Source organism: Gopherus evgoodei, chromosome 6 (genome assembly GCF_007399415.2).
Source record: "Gopherus evgoodei ecotype Sinaloan lineage chromosome 6, rGopEvg1_v1.p, whole genome shotgun sequence".
Classification (NCBI taxonomy): Eukaryota; Metazoa; Chordata; order Testudines; family Testudinidae; genus Gopherus; species Gopherus evgoodei.
Window position 1 is genome coordinate 67,157,480 of NC_044327.1, and position 17,586 is coordinate 67,175,065.

A 17,586-nucleotide genomic window follows, 5' to 3' on the forward strand; every position below is an offset into this window, starting at 1 on the left:
TCACAATATGCAGGAAGACACTAGTCCCCACCTCACCCAATCATCATCTCCAACCCCGTACTTAAGGCAAGAAGATTATGAATGAACATACCAATTTAAATAGATTTTGATATAAAGGAAAAATGTATACTTATTCATCCAATTTGAAATCATTGTTCCCATTAAGTCATTTATTGTTATTCCCAACTTTCACACTCACTGACCCCTATATAGGTTTCTACAACTGTGTATTAGACATTCTAATCACTAATAAAGCTGGTGTGGTTATCAAACAGTTTCAGTACACTGAAATTAACTTTCGATTGCTGGAGGTTTACCCTTTCAAGCACTATAGCCTTACCATTTAGTTGCAGAAGCCATAGGTTTACTCTTTGTTAGAATTCAACAAACTAGTCTCCCCCTGCTCCACCACTCAAGTTTACACACACACAAACACACACACACACACACACACACACAAGAAGGGGGAGGAAGGATTGTGGGGGCCTCCAGATAAATTAAGGTTTGAGAGAGTTTATGTCAATAACAGTGTAAGTTTATGTAGTAAGCACTTTCAAAAACAGATTTATTGCCTAAACTCCAGAATCTCTCTATAAAATGCTAAGACTGTTTGCCTGTCTTTGCACAAGGAGTCTTTATATAGCTCCCCCTTATGATCATGTCACCCTCTAGTAGTCACAGCCTAAAGAAGGTAAGTTTTTGTACTACTACATAAGCAGTAACATTTGTGTTACTGCTAGTAAATCATTAAGGGTTGTGGCCTACAGATCTCCATTTTGTCTTAAAAATGTGAATGAATATAATAAAATAAATAAATAAAACACCTCTTCTAACATTGACTTGATAAGTTCACATCTATAGGTTATTTATACTGGGAGTAGCAGCCATTATACTTAAAAATAGTAAAATAGTTTTCATTAGAACTCTCTAATTTCAATTATTCAGAATATTCTCAAAGTTCATCTCTATGGCTGAAATTTTCCATGTTTGGTTTCTACCCAAAGTTATGTTGTCATAAACAGATAGCTAAGGGTTAACGTCTCTTTCACCTGAAAAAAAAAAAAGTAACCTGAAGCACCTGACCAGAGGACCAATCAGGAAACAAGATTTTTTTCAACTCTGGGTGGAGGGAAGTTTGTGTCTGAGTTCTTTGTCTTCTGTCTGCCTGAATCTCTCTCAGCTTTGAGAAGTGATTTCTATTTCCTGTTTTCTAATCTTCTGTTTCCAAGTTGTGAGTACAGAGATCATAAAAACAATAAGGGTTATTGTTTTTCTTTTGTATTTATATGTCTATAGTTGCTGGAGTGCTTTGAATTGTATTCTTTTTGAATAAGGCTGTTTATTCAATATTCTTTTAAGCAATTGACCCTGTATTTGTCACCTTAATACAGAGAGACCATTTTTATGTATTTTTTTTCTTTTTATATAAAGCTTTCTTTTTAAGACCTGTTGGAGTTTTTCTTTACTGGGAAACTCCAGGGAATTGAGTCTGTACTCACCAGGGAATTGGTGGGAGGAAGAAGTCAGGGGGGAACCTGGGTGTGTTAGATTTACTAGCCTGACTTTGCATTCCCTCTGGGTGAGGGGGGAAGAGAGATTGACTCTCGGTAATTCTGTTCTCCAGGGGAGGGTGGAATCCCTCTGTTTAGATTCACGAAGTTTGCTTCTGTGTATCTCTCTCCTGGAGGGGGTGGGGAGGGAAAAGGTTTATTTCCCTTTGTTGTGAGACTCAAGGGATTTGGGTCTGGGGGTCCCCAGGAATTTTTTGGGGGGACCAGAGTGCCCCAAAACACTCTAATTTTTGGGTGGTGGGCAGTCAGTACCAGGTCTCAAGCTGAACTAAGCTTGGAGTTTCATGCTAACCCCCATATTTTGGACGCTAAGGTCCAAATCTGGGAATAAGTTATTGACATATGTTCCTAAAGGTCTTAGTAAAAATTGCCTGGAAGAGATGCTCAGCTAGGATCTGTGACAACCTCTTTCTTTGCATCCCTCCACTGGCTCCCCCTTCTCTATCACACCAAACGTAAACAATGTGTCTTCATTCTGAAAGCTCTCCATGGCATATCCCCACCTACCTATTATTTCTCATTTATTATCAAAATGTTGACTCCACCTCCATAACTCACACTAGCTATGTTTTCAAACAAGCACCCTTGTACCTTTTTCCATGCTGCTCCTCATGCTTCAGAGAAGCTCCTCATAAACATTCACACATTATTATTCTCCTTCAAATCACTCCTTAAAACTCTCGATTTCCCCGATGTCTACAAAAAAACTTGATAATGGTTAGGCCATTGGTATGGAGAGACTATGGCCTCCCATGCTGACCAATACGGTCTCACTGTTTCCTTGTGTCTCTGTATCCATCAGTTGTCCCTTGTCCGATAAGATTGTAAGGGGGAAGGACCATCTTTCTGTGCTGTTTCTAGAGTGCCTAGCACAATGGGGCTCTGGTCCACGACTAGGACTCTTACATGCTATAGTAATAACCATACTTCTATACTACACGACGATAGAGTAAGAGTAATACTGAAAACTCAGCATGAGACATGACCACAGCACAACTGCCCTGAAATGTATTTCAGGGGAGGAAGCAATTACCTGAAGTAAATGTAACAGTTAACTGTTTAAATCCCTGAATGCACTCCCAGATTACATTTTCTTTCCAGCTAGTAAAAAAGCTTAGTACATATGTAATGATTTGGGGAAATCTGTGTGCACAATTTGTGCATGCTGGGTGAGATTATAAACTCTCTGTATGCATCTTTACCAAGCTGCAAACTTAATTTCAAATGTGCAGTACTTTTTGCCTTCTCTATGGTCTGTTTGCCCCCATCTTGGACTGGAATTACTCAGGTGGATGGCAAAGGTCTAGTAAAAAAGAGTTATGTGCACAGCCATTGAAATGTAATCGCTCTTGAGAAAAGACTGGCTCCCAACCAGGAGAGCTGGTTTATCAGGGGAGAGGTTTCCTAGCTCCAGCCCAAGCCCAGATGTTTACACTGAAATTTTAAAGCCCTGCAGCACAAGCCCTCTGAGCCCAAGTCAGTTGACAAGGGCCAGCTGTGTTTTATTGCACTGTGGACATGCCCTCAGAGATCTAGAAGCAGGATTCTTCTCACAGCAGAGAAATGAGTGCCCATGAGAAGGGCTGGTGCAAGGATGTTTCGCGCCCTAGGCGAAACTTCCACCTTGCACCCTCCCTCCCCCACAGCATGAGGTGCCCCCCCGTGGCAGCTCCCCACCCTCCACCCTAAGGCACCCTCCCGCCCCAGCTCACCCCTGCCCCGCCGCCTCCCCGAGCATGCCATGGCTGCTTCACTTCTCCCGCCTCCCAGGCTTGCAGCACCAATCAGCTTAGGCGCCACAAGCCTGGGAGGCGGAAGAAGTGAAGCAGCCACGGCGTGCTCGGGGAGGAGGCGGGGCAGGGGTGAGCTGGGGTGGGGAGTTCCCCTGCGTGCTGCCCCATCCCTTACTTGCTGCAGGCAGCCCTCCCTGAGCTCCCCTGCCCTAGCTCCCTCCGCCTAAATGCCGGCAGCAACTGGGACGGCCGAAGATCCAGCCACTGTGATTGCTGCCGAAGAAAATGGCGCCCCCTAAATCCTAGCGCCCTAGGCAGTCGCCTAAATGGTTGCACCGGCCCTGCCCAGGAGGGTGCTCTTGATTGGTTCTGTGACAACACAGATGCTGACCAAATTAACATGTGCCTTAAAAAGTTCAAGTTATTGAAGATATGTAAAAACAAAAAACTGTGTAAGTATATATGAATGAAAAAACATTTCAAGATGTTACTTATGCACACTGCTGATTGTAGAAACATTTTCACGTATTATATTAAATTATTTAAGTGTCATATGACCATGTAACTAGAGACTGCACTATAACACTTATGTGCAAAGGCACCGAGTTAAGATGTGTATAACCTTAACTATGTTATTTTCTGTCTTTACAGTGTTTAACCAGGCAATTTTTAAATATTTCTAACAATAACAAAGGGTTTTGGTATGGAATAATATAGTTTGTTAAAGATGGACACTATTCCTTAAGAATATTTCTCTTCTGAAAAGTGACTCTTCAAAAGTGACGTGCAGGAATTTTGAGCTCATTTTTTCCTCAGTGGATTCCCATATCAAATTCTCTCTATTTACAGATAAAAGTATGTCTGTTCTATATTCCAGTTCTGCAAATTCAGCCTGGGCTCAGATTCAAGATGGACTCTTTCTTCCTCCTTCATTATCATAAGTAATTATGACCTACAAGTCAAGTTAGGCCCACAATTACACTTGTGCAACCTCACTATCATCAATTTTCACAAGCAGCAGGTACAGATAATTGGATAATAGATAAAAAATTATGTTGATAATGCATAACATGAAACAGAGTCCAGTATGTTCACTTTCAGCTATGTAGGTTCTGCAGGGCTAACTGCAAAAAGTAGTAAAATCTATTTTTGCTGTCAACACCCCCTGTAATTCGAACTACATATAGAGATCAAATCAGTTGAGTAAGAAGGGACGATCTTTACATAGTTAATTTTCAAAGTAGAAGTCGAACTTCTCCACACCATTCATAATCAGTCTTAAAAGAGTATTCATATAACTTTTAAAAAATACAAAAAAGGTAAGTAGGAGAACTCACCATCTTAAGGAACGGAGCTGATGGGTTGTAGCTGTAGGTATCTTTGTCTTTTAGGATAAGAATATGAGCAGAGTCAGTGATCACTCTCTTCAAATTCATTAATGAGTGGAAAAGCCTGTTGATTGAATTTTCAATTGTTACTAGTTTTGAGATGATATGTTTATAAAAAGCCATTATAAGATCCTTGGAAAAAGGATACAGAAATAGTATTAACTATTAAAAGTACTGATTTAGCCGAGTCTAATTTTTTTATTCTGACCTAAATTTCCAAAAATGACTAGTTATTTTGGGTGTCCAACTTGAGATACCTTGAAAGACCCTAATTTGGAGGAAGTACTAAGCACTTGTCTCCTGAAAATTAAACCCTCCCTTTACCCTGTCTCAATTTGGGCACCCAAAAATCATCACCATCCTTGCCACACTATCAGAAGCATATGAAAGAAGGCAAATGGACCTAATCATCCCTACCCTGGGCTCCAGTGGCTAGCGCTTTCATATTTAGCTGAAATAATGCTGCTACAGCCATTATTGTACTACAGAGCGTGCCTCCAGGTCAACTTCTCCATCTCCATCAAAGCAATTTTAGTTTATGTAGCATATTACTGGGCATTCTTAAAAGATGTCCAAAATATGTCCAACTTTCTTAGGTACTACTTGCCTGGTATGTAGGTGTGTCCATTTTAAGCCCTCCATTACTTTATATAATCAGTCCATTTTAACTTTGGATAGTCTATGCATATAACTGCACTGAAAGCTGTTTCAAATTTGCATGGGATAGGATTACTTTTCCAGGACTCTGCTTCACAGAAGATAATTAAGGTCTTTACAAGCAGTCAGTGTGATGTTTTTGCTAATCACACTGGGCTTCCATACTGCATAAAGTTTTTTAAATACAACACTTGTGTTACCTATTCTGGGTTTCATATCAAACACGTAAACAGCAATATTGTGAATGACGCTACCCAGATAAGCTTACTGTTGGTTTTCCCAGCTTCACCTTCCCAATTGGTGCTCCACTGTAGGTGACTCCACAGCAGTACCACTGATGGAGGAATGGGGCTTCAGATTCGAATCTATAACTGATGCTAATACTGTGGAGCCAAATAGAGCATGGGATGATGAGCACAGAAAATTGCATAACGTTTTGAAAACGTATGAGCAGATGCCCAAGTTTCTGCCCTGCATATTTCTGTAATGGGAACATTTCTGATCAAGGCTAAAGAAGTGGAAACAGATCTCATGAAATGAGTTCAGACTCCAGATGGGGACTGAAGATTGCAGGCATGAGAGCAGTAGTTATTCTAGTTGGATATCCACCTGGAGAGTCTCTGATTTGATATTGCGGATCCCTTGGATCTCTCTGCAATTGAGAGGAATAGTTTAGGATAGTGGTTTTCAACCTGTGGATTGCGGACCACAGAGTCCGCAGACTATGTCTAAGATTTTCAAAGGGGTCTAACATCTCCATTCTAAATGTTTTAGGGGCCCTCAAATGAAAAAAAGATTGAAAACCACTGTTTTAGGAGATTCCTGGAGTCTTTCATTCTATCCAAACACAATGCCAAAGCTCTCCTGACATTGAGTATGTGAAATACTGCTTCTCTGTTGTCACGGTGCTCTTTTAAGTGCTCTTTTAGAAGGGTGCCTCATTTTCCTTATATAATAAACAGAGATAAAAGGAAGTGAATAATTTATAGAATATTGAACTCTTTCACATTCCATGCTTTGGAGAATTAATGGTAAATTGGGACTGATCCAGCTTTCCCTATATTCTGTGGCACAGATAAAGGTGGAGAGCAAATAGAGTTTGAGGGATTTTTTTTTAAATACACTCTCTGAATGTAATAGAAATAGAAGAGAGAGTGTTTTAAGGGCACTATTTCAAACAGTGGCTTATTTAATATAGTACTCTATCTCTACCAATAAGACATCATTCAGCAAGGTCACCAGCATCTACTTTTCATATTTCTACACACAAAAATGTTCTAAATGAATTATTCATTCACATAGCTATAGGTGTGTGTTTGTGGGGGGATGTTTTAAAAGCAATATCTCTACTTCGTAACTACTCAGGAGAATATTACAAATTATTCTATCAAAATATAGAGAAAGCAATTCACCTCCCAAACTTGACAAAGAATCAATCTACAAATGAGCTAATAAGAACAAGAAAATGATGTCCCAGGTTGAAGATAGGAAATTGTATAGTGGGAAAGATTAAGATAATCACGTAATACCTAGTCAACATATGTTTCTTGATTAGTGCTTAACAGTGGCAGAGATTTAATGCAACAGTATCTAGTTTTGCTTTGAATGATAGCCCTGTGGTTAAGGTACAAGCTGCAGACTATCTTCAACCTCCCTTTGCAACTCCCGTGCACACTGTAGCCTCTATGTGCCTCAATTTTACACCCTACAAAATTGAGGAAATAAGTTCCTACTTAATATAGATATGCTGAGATAGAAGAGAATATATAAAATATATATAATAGTAGTAGCAGTATTTTCTCAGTGGTATATGTTTTGGTAGCTATATTAAAAACACAGTAGATTCATAACAAAAACAGAAGAAAATAAAAGTAAATATTTAATTTAATTTAATAAGTACATTACCTAGTTCCATAATCCACAACTACCCAATCTTTAGATGTTCCTGTGATGGCATCATGGTGCTGAAAGAGTCCTAGGTTCCTCCTAGCCTCCGTCAGCAATTTGTAATGGTCCACTGAAGGAAATGCATTCATCTTGTCAGATTTTTTAGACTCTACTAGTGCCAAAGAATAAAGCATCTCAGCAGCTCTGGAAAAAATCAAAGAAAACAATTATTGTAGCTACTTGTTTACACATAAACATGCACACACAAAGACACACACACACTTTAAGAGCTCAATTACAATGCTTTCATAGCTTCCCCCAAAAGTGGTCCTCTAGGTTCTTTAAACTAAAAGTTAAAATTTGTCAATTACAATATAATTCACTATTTACAAATAAAGCAACAAAAAGTTAATTTGCACAAATTTGTAATGATCCATGTTCAAACCTTAGATGGATGCATTCAGGATAGCTTCTGTCTCAGAAGGAAAATTAAACTTTCAAGAACACACAACTTGTTTAACCAACAGAATTATTTCTCTCAAAAGGTACATACTGTATATATTGCATGCAGTATTCATGAAGTCTTATTTAATTTTTTAAGATGTCGGTTTGGGTCTTAGCTTGGTCATTGAGAACCCAAACTTATTTTTTCCTAAATACCATAACAGTCAAAGTAAAAGATTATAACAACATATCCAAACTGTCTGAGGAAGGGATCCACCGACTGACCACCAGTACCAGACAAGGTCAAATACCTCAAGACCCTGTACCTTAGACAAAAGTAGATATAACTTAGATAATGCTTTCACACCTCTTAACTGGGTGCTCTCCTGGACCCTGAGTACAAAGCCCATATACACTCTGGACAGCTCAGGGGCACTTGGGGAAACTATGTGGGCACCAACCACATAGGACATCAAGAATGACCCAGAGTGAGTACCATCCACAGCCACAGTGTCCTCAAAGGGAACAGAGCAGATGCTCTCCATAGGGGGTCACAGACACTTGGACCACATCCAGGACTTCAAGGAGGAATGAGAAAAGAAGGAAGTGGCAGCTGAAACAGCATCACCTCAGCCATGTAAAGACTTGATTCATGACTGTTATGATTAGGGGAGACATGACATAAGGAGTTCATCAGTGCCTCTGTAGAACCAATCTATACAGGCTTTAAAAATGTCACTTGGTATCATCCCTTCAGGGCATGGAAAACACTATTCTCCACTCCCTTCTAGCATCCTGAAGGCAGGTTTCAGCTACTGCCACATCTACAGTCATTGCTGGGCATGGGAAAGACATCTCCACCCCTCCCCATTTATGCTGTTTGTATGCTCCCTTGTGAGTGTGAACCATCTCCCCGCCCCCTTCTTTTGGCACCCAGAGCACAGGATTTGGGTAACGATGTTTGCTGTTTCAACACTTCCTGCTGGACATGGGAACCAGCATTACGCCATCACCCTTCGTCTCTATTATTGGTCCCCTCCCTGGCACCTACATGGGATCCAAGATAGATTCCAAGGAGGGCAGGGGATATAAACACTGTAACTGAGATTTATTGTGAAACACACCGCTGCACACACAGTCACCCACTCAAAAGGCCACTGACAGTCAACACTAAGACCCAGTTCATATATTCAGTAGGCCCTTATTCTTAAATCCACTCAAGGTACTATAATAGATTCACATTCTTAGTTCACATCGCTTCTGAAGTATCACATTAGGTGAATTAATCACTCTCTTAGAGCAGTTTAAGGCTTTTGCTTTCCACACCAAAAAAATAGGTGACTGATGTGCATCTCAGAAGGGTGTATCTGTAATATTGCAATCTTTTAAGCCACGATTTCCTTTTAAACCTCAACCTTACTCTAAATTTTAAGGTGGATCAAATCCCTAAGGATAAATGAACTGAACGTATGAAAAACTACATTTCTGAGAAATTTAAACTTCAGGACAGCAATTTTCTTCTCTCTAACTTAATCTCAGTCTAAGGAAAGCTAGCAGAATATCTCTTTACAGAAGCAAGGGTCAATATAGCATATCCCCAACCAGCAATGAAAACTCCAGTAGTGAGAAAAATATCCTACACAGGGGATCTTAAAAATAAAGAAATAATTAATGTCATAGAAAGACAAATCATACCTAACCAAAATAAAACTCTTCTTGTTTTGAGTATTTCACCGGAGAACTATAAACAATCAATCCATCATTTATACCCAAGCACTTTTATAAAATTAGCTAAGAATAGGATTTGAGAAATCCCAAAAGCCATTGAACATTGGGCAACAACTTTGAAATGAGCCACTTTGTTACTTATTGATCCCTTTTGATCTCTCATTGATACAACCTGTCTCAAGACAGTAATGTTTGGCATGAAGTTATAGCATGGAAAGAACAATACAGTGCACCTTTGCTAATCTCATTGGACAGATCTGATTTAACTAACACTGTGCAATTGCTCTAATGATCCGTGACAACTAACAACTCTGCCCTACAGGTATTGAAATAGAAATATTTTGCACAGTAAATTCAGCAACTTTTTGAAAAATAAAAATAATTAGTTGTAAAATTTTTAAAAATTAAGTGGACAGCCTGAACAATGAAATTCATTTTAATTTCAATAATGTACAAGTCAAAAAATGAATGTAAAATTCTCTCAAGGCTATCCATTTGACTTCTGAAATTTTCTAATGAATACTGGACAAATTCATATTTACTCTGCTATTCTAATAACTACCACACTATCTTGTTTCTTTTCTTTTGAAGCTTAACTCATTTAACAATTTTGCAAATTTTTGTTAAAAGTTTTAGCCTGTTCAAGTTGTTTACTTACAATGAGCCACAGTATTGTAGCTACCTTGGTCTTGTTTTCCAGCCTCTAGTAACACAAAACTACTCCTCTGATTATTTTTCAGTTAAATATAAAGCTCCTGAGTATAGCAGAGCTATACCTGCACTCTGTCTTTCAAGTTCTTGCTACAGCTAATCATACCATTGTCAACAGTTCAATCTACCATCATCAATTGTACAAAGGCTTTTCCTGGGGAGATGGACTCTTCCATCTTAAAAGGAAAGGTGACTACTTCAAACCCGTAAAATTTTACACCCTGTGTCTTTTCCTGATACACCAGTATCTTCAGAGTAAACGGTTCAATAGGATGACCCAACTTCATAATTAAATATTTATTTTAGGAAGAGCTGGTAGGATTTAGGTTGCCCAACACTTTGCATCATAAAGTATTCTTGCAACCTTCTGTTTGAGAATTTCACACCTCTGTTGTTTGCAGCAGACCTTTGATATTTAGCAGGGAGAATAGCCTTAGGCTATAAAAGAGTCTTTTCTCTGTCCCATGAAATTCTGTTCAGCTTTTGCAGAGTGTAACAGAGCGTGAATAGCCTAAGGCTGACTCATTCTGTGTACTTTGGAAGCATCCTCACAAGCAGTAAATGTACAAGGTAATAATTTTAAGTACTAAGTGATTAACTAATTAGAGGTGATTCAGCTCATCAGCTGGAAACAGTGAAGAGAGGCAGGAAGAGATAGTATACCAGGAAGGCTAGAAGGAAGGGCCAGAGAAGCCCAAGGTCTCAGAGAGGTGAGATTACCTAATACCAAAACATGGGGGGAGTGAAGACTTGGGGGAAAACCTTATGCTGTCGGGAACAAACATTTAGAAAGCACATTGTTAATAAAGCTCTTGGTGTTGAACTTGCCTTTGGTGTTCACGAGGACAGTTTGCAGAAAAAATCCAGGGTGAGGGAACTCTGGACTGAATTGAGATACATGTTATTTAAAATCACTATTTCCCTTCTCTCACTTTCTTTCCTCAATGAAGTTTTGGCAGCATGACAAAATAATAAAGTATTTTAAAGCCAGATAGGGGAGGGCTAGCTCCGTGGTTTGAGCATTGGCCTTCTAAACCCAGGGTTGTGAGTTCAATCCTTGAGGAACCATTTGGGGATTGGTCCTGTTTTGAGCAGGGGAGAGGACTAGATGACCTCCTGACATCCTTTCCAATCCTGACATTCTATGATAATCCTGCTGCCAAAGCAGCAGGAACCACCACTATTGTACTGGAATGCCTTGGAACTATAGGAAGGAGGTAGGGTGACCAGATGTCCCGATTTTATAGGGACAGTCCTGATTTTTGGGTCTTTTTCTTATATAGGCTGCTATTACTCCCCCACCCTCTGTCCTGATTTTTCACATTTGCTGTCTGGTCACCCTAGAAGGAAGAAGAGGGAGAATCTGGGCTTCTCCCTACTCTGAGACAGCACATGGCCCATAACACATTGCCCTCCCAAGACTCAGCACCTAGACCCAACAGTTCATCCTCCCTTTGGGGATCACAGCTTTCTGCTGCCAGAAATTATTATTAGTCCTGTAGCTCAAGTGGCAGTGGTCTGTGCAACAATAATATACATTCACAGTTCAAATGATGGACAGTTTTTAGTTGCACATAACAGAATTAGTTTTAACCTTTTCCTCTTTAAAAAATTAGGAAGTTGCAGGCAGAAAAGTTGAAAATACTATTTAGGCTGCAAGTCAAGCACTCAAAAGTTAGGAAATGCCAGATTACAGTTGTTCACAAAACCTTAACATGGTATTGTGGATATGCATTATGATATAGTCTAACTCTATGATCACATTCCTCTCCCCCGTCTTCCCCACATAAATCCTGATTTATTCATTGCACAGGATTAAGGTCACATGACCAAACAAATCTCAGCACTGCTGTACACTTTCCCTGGAGGAATGTGCTTTCTCAAATGATGGAGGCTCATCAGCCCTTCTCCCCCATAACTGCACTCTATGGCTCTTCCTGGAAGAGACTACAATCTACCACCCCTCTTTCTCTCATTCCCACCCCTTGCTACTCTCTCCTCTGTAGTGCTGGCAAAACAGAAACATCAGTCAACTATCACAAAGGACTGTCTATTAAAAGAACCAAACTAATGGGATTTACCATGTGTATTCTATGTAGTCCCCCATTACCAAAAGCACAAGGTTCCCGGGCACATGCAAATGAGTGACAGATTTCCCGGCCTCTCAGTCTATAACTCTTGATATCATTAAGCCATTGTTGCAAGGCTGACTTATCCCTATATCTTAAAAATGTTTCTGCAAAGCAATTTAATTATATAAATAAAATTGTGCTTTGGAATGCACCAGGGTATACTAAATAGCAAGCACTTTTATTATAAACTCAGACTGAATTGCCCCTGAATTAGAGTGGATAAAAATCAATGATTTTTTTTAAAATTAAAAAACAATCAGATTTTTTTTAATTTAAATTGGATTTTTTTGGTAAAATGCTTATTGAGGAAAAAACCTATCTAAAGATAGTTTTAACTAAGATACATTATAGCTCAAAGATCTCTCACCATGGAATAGGGATTATAAATTCTAATTGGGTTTAAGAGAAATGTTGAACACTTACTGAATACTCTGAAGCCTATTTCTGTAGTTTTGAACAAAATGCAGGGAAATAGCTGTTTTATTGCTAATACTGTTGAAATTTGGAAGGAACTGAGTGAGATCTTAAAAAGAGAAATATGCAATGACATAGTTAAATTATAACCATTAAAAACATAAATGGGACAAGCCCTATCTCCAGCTCATTTTCTTGCAAATATTTTCAATATTCGGTATCAGCGTCAAACCTTAACTGCTGAAAGGGGAGTTGGCTATGACATAGACATCCAGTAATCATCTTCCATAATATCAACTATAATAAACTTCAGAGCTAAAGGTGAACCATTCAAGAAATGTATGTTTGCTGATGATGCTTTAAAGTAAGTCACACCAGTGAACTGGAGGAAGTCACTTAAGCACTTGGATTCAGAGACTGTTGAAGTGATAATCTCACTTTTAACAGCAGTAGCTTCTTCTGACAGTGTAGAAAGAAATTATTTTTCCCTTTGGACTAATTTATTCCAAATTGAGAAATTGTTTGAGACCTGAAAAAAAGCAGGAAAGTTTGTTTTTCTTTTCCAGATTATGAACAAACAGGAAAATGAAGATGAAGATAACCGAGTTAGATGCAGAAGCCAACATTTTAAGATTCCCATGTTGACCTGGCTGACAGTCGATTTATTATTTTTTTAAATATTTCATTTAACTATTTTAGTTAAACAATTTTAAGAAGCTTGAATGTTTAACTAAATTCAAGAAGTCATATGCCTGTTTTGTTAAAATATTATATGTTTGCTGTTGAAGAAAAAAATCCAGAATACATAATGTTATTTTAGTTAAATAAAACAATTTAAATGTTTGTCTAGTGATGTTATCCCCCTAATACAGCATGGCAAGAAAATCCTCCAAATATTAATAAATTAACCTGTTGAACTGGAGATAGTTCACCTCCCAATGACTTCATAAATATCTGCTTCAATTACCCTTGGTAAATGAAATAACCATTCATTTTTTGATATAGCTGTAAAACTAATCTGAAAAGTTTTCAAAATAAATCATTTCAAAAAATGTCTAGTGTGTACCTTCCAAAAATGAAACCTACATCTATATTTGAGTTGTGAATACGTATTAAGGTTATAACAACAACTTTTATGTAGAAATCTGTGACTTAAATCATTAGGAAGATTCGATTTAATCAAATCTGCCCTGTCCTGAATCCCATCTAAAATATTCTTTCCCTGCTGCAAAGTAGTTATCTCAGAGGTTTTTCATAAGCCTTATCTATTTGCAGCTACCAACACTCTATGCTCCCTTCAAAAATAAGAAAAAAAAGGCCTGTCATACAACAAATTGTCACAACACCAGAAACATACAGGGTTTATTACAACTGTTTACAAATCTAAATAAATTCAACACACACAAAAGAAATCTATTCCAGGTTCTGAGGGCAAAGGTGTACTAATTCAAAATTGAACCAAACAGGAAAGACTAAGCCAGCAGCTACTACCCATCCCAAAACCAGAAGAAAAGTAAGCCAAGTGTTAAAATCATCCCCTTTGCCTCAAAACACCAGCTCTTGTTGTGATCCTTTATCCCCGTGTAAAAGCCTGTGTAAATGAGATGGAACTTTCAGCACACTCTGAAGGTCAACAGTTTCAGACTATTTTGGACCAAGTGGTAGAACACTACAAATTCCAAAATGAAGGGCCATCTTACACTCAGTGAAGATGCTTAAACTAGAACAACCTAGACATAAGGAGGAGGCCTCTTGGTGAATTTACTGCATAGCCCCCTCTCATACCCAGATGGTTCCATCTTAAGCATCTCTATCACCACAACCATTGTTGAGGGAGAAATATAGTCTCTCAAGGAGATAGATCTCAAACCATTTACATACAGCTTTATTGGTCAAAACCAATACCTTAAACCTCTGCCCCAAAACAATAAGCAGTCAGTGTCAAACCCTGAACATTTGTGGCATGTTCTCTCAGTGAGATACATTACACAATATGCAGACTGCCACATTCTATGAAGAATTCTGTGTTGGGGTTTTTATTTAAAATGTAGCTTGATGTAGAGCACATTGCAGAAATCTAATATGACAGATATGGATGGCAGTAACAGCACCACATCCAAAAGAAATGGTTTCAATCTCTTTGCCAGACATACGGAAAAAAGGCCCTCCTAGAAACTGCTACTTTGTGATTGTGTTACATAGGAACCAATAAAACCTTCAGACTGCAAACAAAAAGATATAGTCCTGGCTGAATACCTTCTGGCTGCCTCCCAACAACATTCCAGCATTCCTTTAATCTAACCTGGAGTGATCTTCAGACAGTTGGCACTTATCCATGCCACAATCTCAGACACCTTGGGCTGTTCTACACTGTGGGGTGGGTGTCAATGTAAGACACGCAACTGCAGCTACTGGAATAGCGTAGCTGAAGTCGATGTATCTTATTTTGACTTACCTCTCATCCTCACAGCGCGGGATCGACAGCCGCGGCTCCCTTGTCAACTCCGCTTCCGCCTCTCACCCTGGTGGAGTTCCAGAGTGGACGGGAGCGCGTTCGGGGATTCATTTATCACATCTAGACAAGACGCGATATAATCAGTCCCTGACAGATAGATAGATCGCTACCTGCCGATCCAGTGGGTAGTGCGGACGTATCCCTTGAGTAAGGCTTTCAACAGCACATACAGGGTCAAATGAGATAGAAAGCTGCATGTCATTGTAACGCTTTGGGGTTTTACCTAGATCAGTAAGGGGGTTGTGTCACTGCCTGCCCTGTAATCCTGGGTGCTTCTGTGCAGTGCAGAGTTCTAACAGCATCGGCTTGCTTACAACACAATATCCCGGGGTTCTCAAACTGGGGGCTGAGACCCCTCAAGGGGGCTCGTGAGCTGTCAGCCCCCACCTCAGACACCGCTTTGAAACCAGCATTTATAATAGTGTTAAATATATTAAAAAGTGTTTTTAATTTATAAGGGGATCGCACTCAGACGCTTGCTATGTGAAAGGGGTCACCAGTATAAAAGTTTGAGAATCACTGCAGTATCCTCACCCTGGGTTTCACCAGCCTGGTTACTCCTTGCTGGGTGACACCAACAGCCCTTCCAGTCTGTAGTCTCCCCAAAACCATTTCCCCTGCCTTACCCAGTCCTTTTCAGTCAATATTCACAGAAATTATCATGTTAATTGCCTCCAAAGAGACAGAGCACACACCAGTTTGTTAATTTAGCTAAGGACTTCACTCTTCAGTTTAATACACAACACTGAGCTGATTTTGTAATAACAAAACTATGTTTATTAACAAAAACAGATATTTACATAAGAAAAAATGCAGATATAGTTACAAGTAAAAACAAAACAAAACTAAACATGCTTTCTAGTGAAACAATTTCAGCAAGTTAGAACCCTTGTCTAAGCAGGTTTCTCACTTATACTCAGTTCCAGCTACTCTTGGTTTTCAAGCCAAGAGGATCCACTTTTCATAAGCTGAAAAGGCTCTGCTCTCCCTTTGTCCCCTAACTGATAGCAATGACTGATATCAGTTATTAACCTTACACTGATTTAAAAGTCCAAACATAACTAAGTAGCTCAAAGATCAGTAGTATGTATACCAGAATTGAGCTCCAAATGTTCACTTTAATGCTCAGGACTAATTATTAATGCAATCTTACTTTCAAATTTTGAAGGCATGTTTTTTAATTCTAAATTCAGATAGATATTGTGTCACTTGTGCAATAGGCAAAAAGTTCTGTATCTCATGAACCTCTGCTTTTTAATAAATATTTTCTACACTAATTCCTACTACATTAGTGAGGAATGGTGACTACTAATATTTTCACAAATAAGGACTGGCTTCAATATATTCTGCATGATTTAGATATTATATTTGCATATAATCTTAATAATACTTTTAATTTGCATAAAACTATGATAAAAGAACATTAACACCACAAAGAAAAGAACTCAAGTTAAAAAATTTCAATGTTACAAAGTCAAGACCACAAAAGAATTTAAATTAGGATTAACACTGCCTGTAGCAGCAGCAGGTCTCCAAGTCTATCTATGACCCATCCAGAGTTCTGTTTTGTATTGCATCCAGATAGTGCCCATCTATAAAAAGGGAAATAAAAACAACCCGGGAAACTACAGACCAGTTAGTTTAACTTCTGTGCCAGGGAAGATAATGGAGCAGGTAATCAAAGAAATCATCTGCAAACACTTGGAAGGTGGTAAGGTGATAGGGAATAGCCAGCATGGATTTGTAAAGAACAAATCATGTCAAACTAATCTGATAGCGTTCTTTGATAGGATAACGAGCCTTGTGGATAAGGGAGAAGCGGTGGATGTGATATACCTAGACTTTAGTAAGGCATTTGATACAGTTTCGCATGATATTCTTATAGATAAGCTAGGAAAGTACAATTTAGATGGGGCTACTATAAGGTGGGTGCATAAAAGACGGTTACTCACCTTTGTAACTGTTGTTCTTCGAGATGTGTTGCTCACATCCATTCCAGTTAGGTGTGCGCGCCGCGCGTGCACGTTCGTCGGAAACTTTTTACCCTAGCAACTCCAGTGGGCCGGCAGGTCGCCCCCTGGAGTGGCGCCGCCATGGCGCCCAATATATATCCCTGCCGGCCCGCCCGCTCCTCAGTTCCTTCTTGCCGGCTACTCCGACAGTGGGGAAGGAGGGCGGGTGTGGAATGGATGTGAGCAACACATCCGAAGAACAACAGTTACAAAGGTGAGTAACCGTCTTTTCTTCTTCGAGTGATTGCTCACATCCATTCCAGTTAGGTGACTCCCAAGCCATACCTAGGCGGTGGGGTCGGAGTGAGAAGTCGCGGCCCGGAGCACTGCAGTTCCGAAGGCCGCATCCTCCCTAGACTGCTGGACCAGGGCGTAGTGGGAAGCAAAGGTGTGG

At 39.4% G+C, this 17,586-nt stretch overlaps 1 protein-coding gene across 3 annotated transcripts in view; it reads right to left on the bottom strand.

Annotated features, from left to right (window-relative positions):
- MAN2A1 (mannosidase alpha class 2A member 1) overlaps nt 1-17,586 on the bottom strand; it is a 200,393-nt gene that overhangs the window by 92,066 nt on the left and 90,741 nt on the right. For all 3 annotated transcript variants that reach the window (XM_030565963.1, XM_030565965.1, XM_030565964.1), the window contains exons 10-11: nt 7,255-7,440; nt 4,642-4,756 (exon numbers count right to left, since the gene is read on the bottom strand). In XM_030565963.1, coding sequence (XP_030421823.1) covers nt 4,642-4,756; nt 7,255-7,440 — 301 coding nt within the window. The remainder of the gene's footprint in view (nt 1-4,641; nt 4,757-7,254; nt 7,441-17,586) is intronic.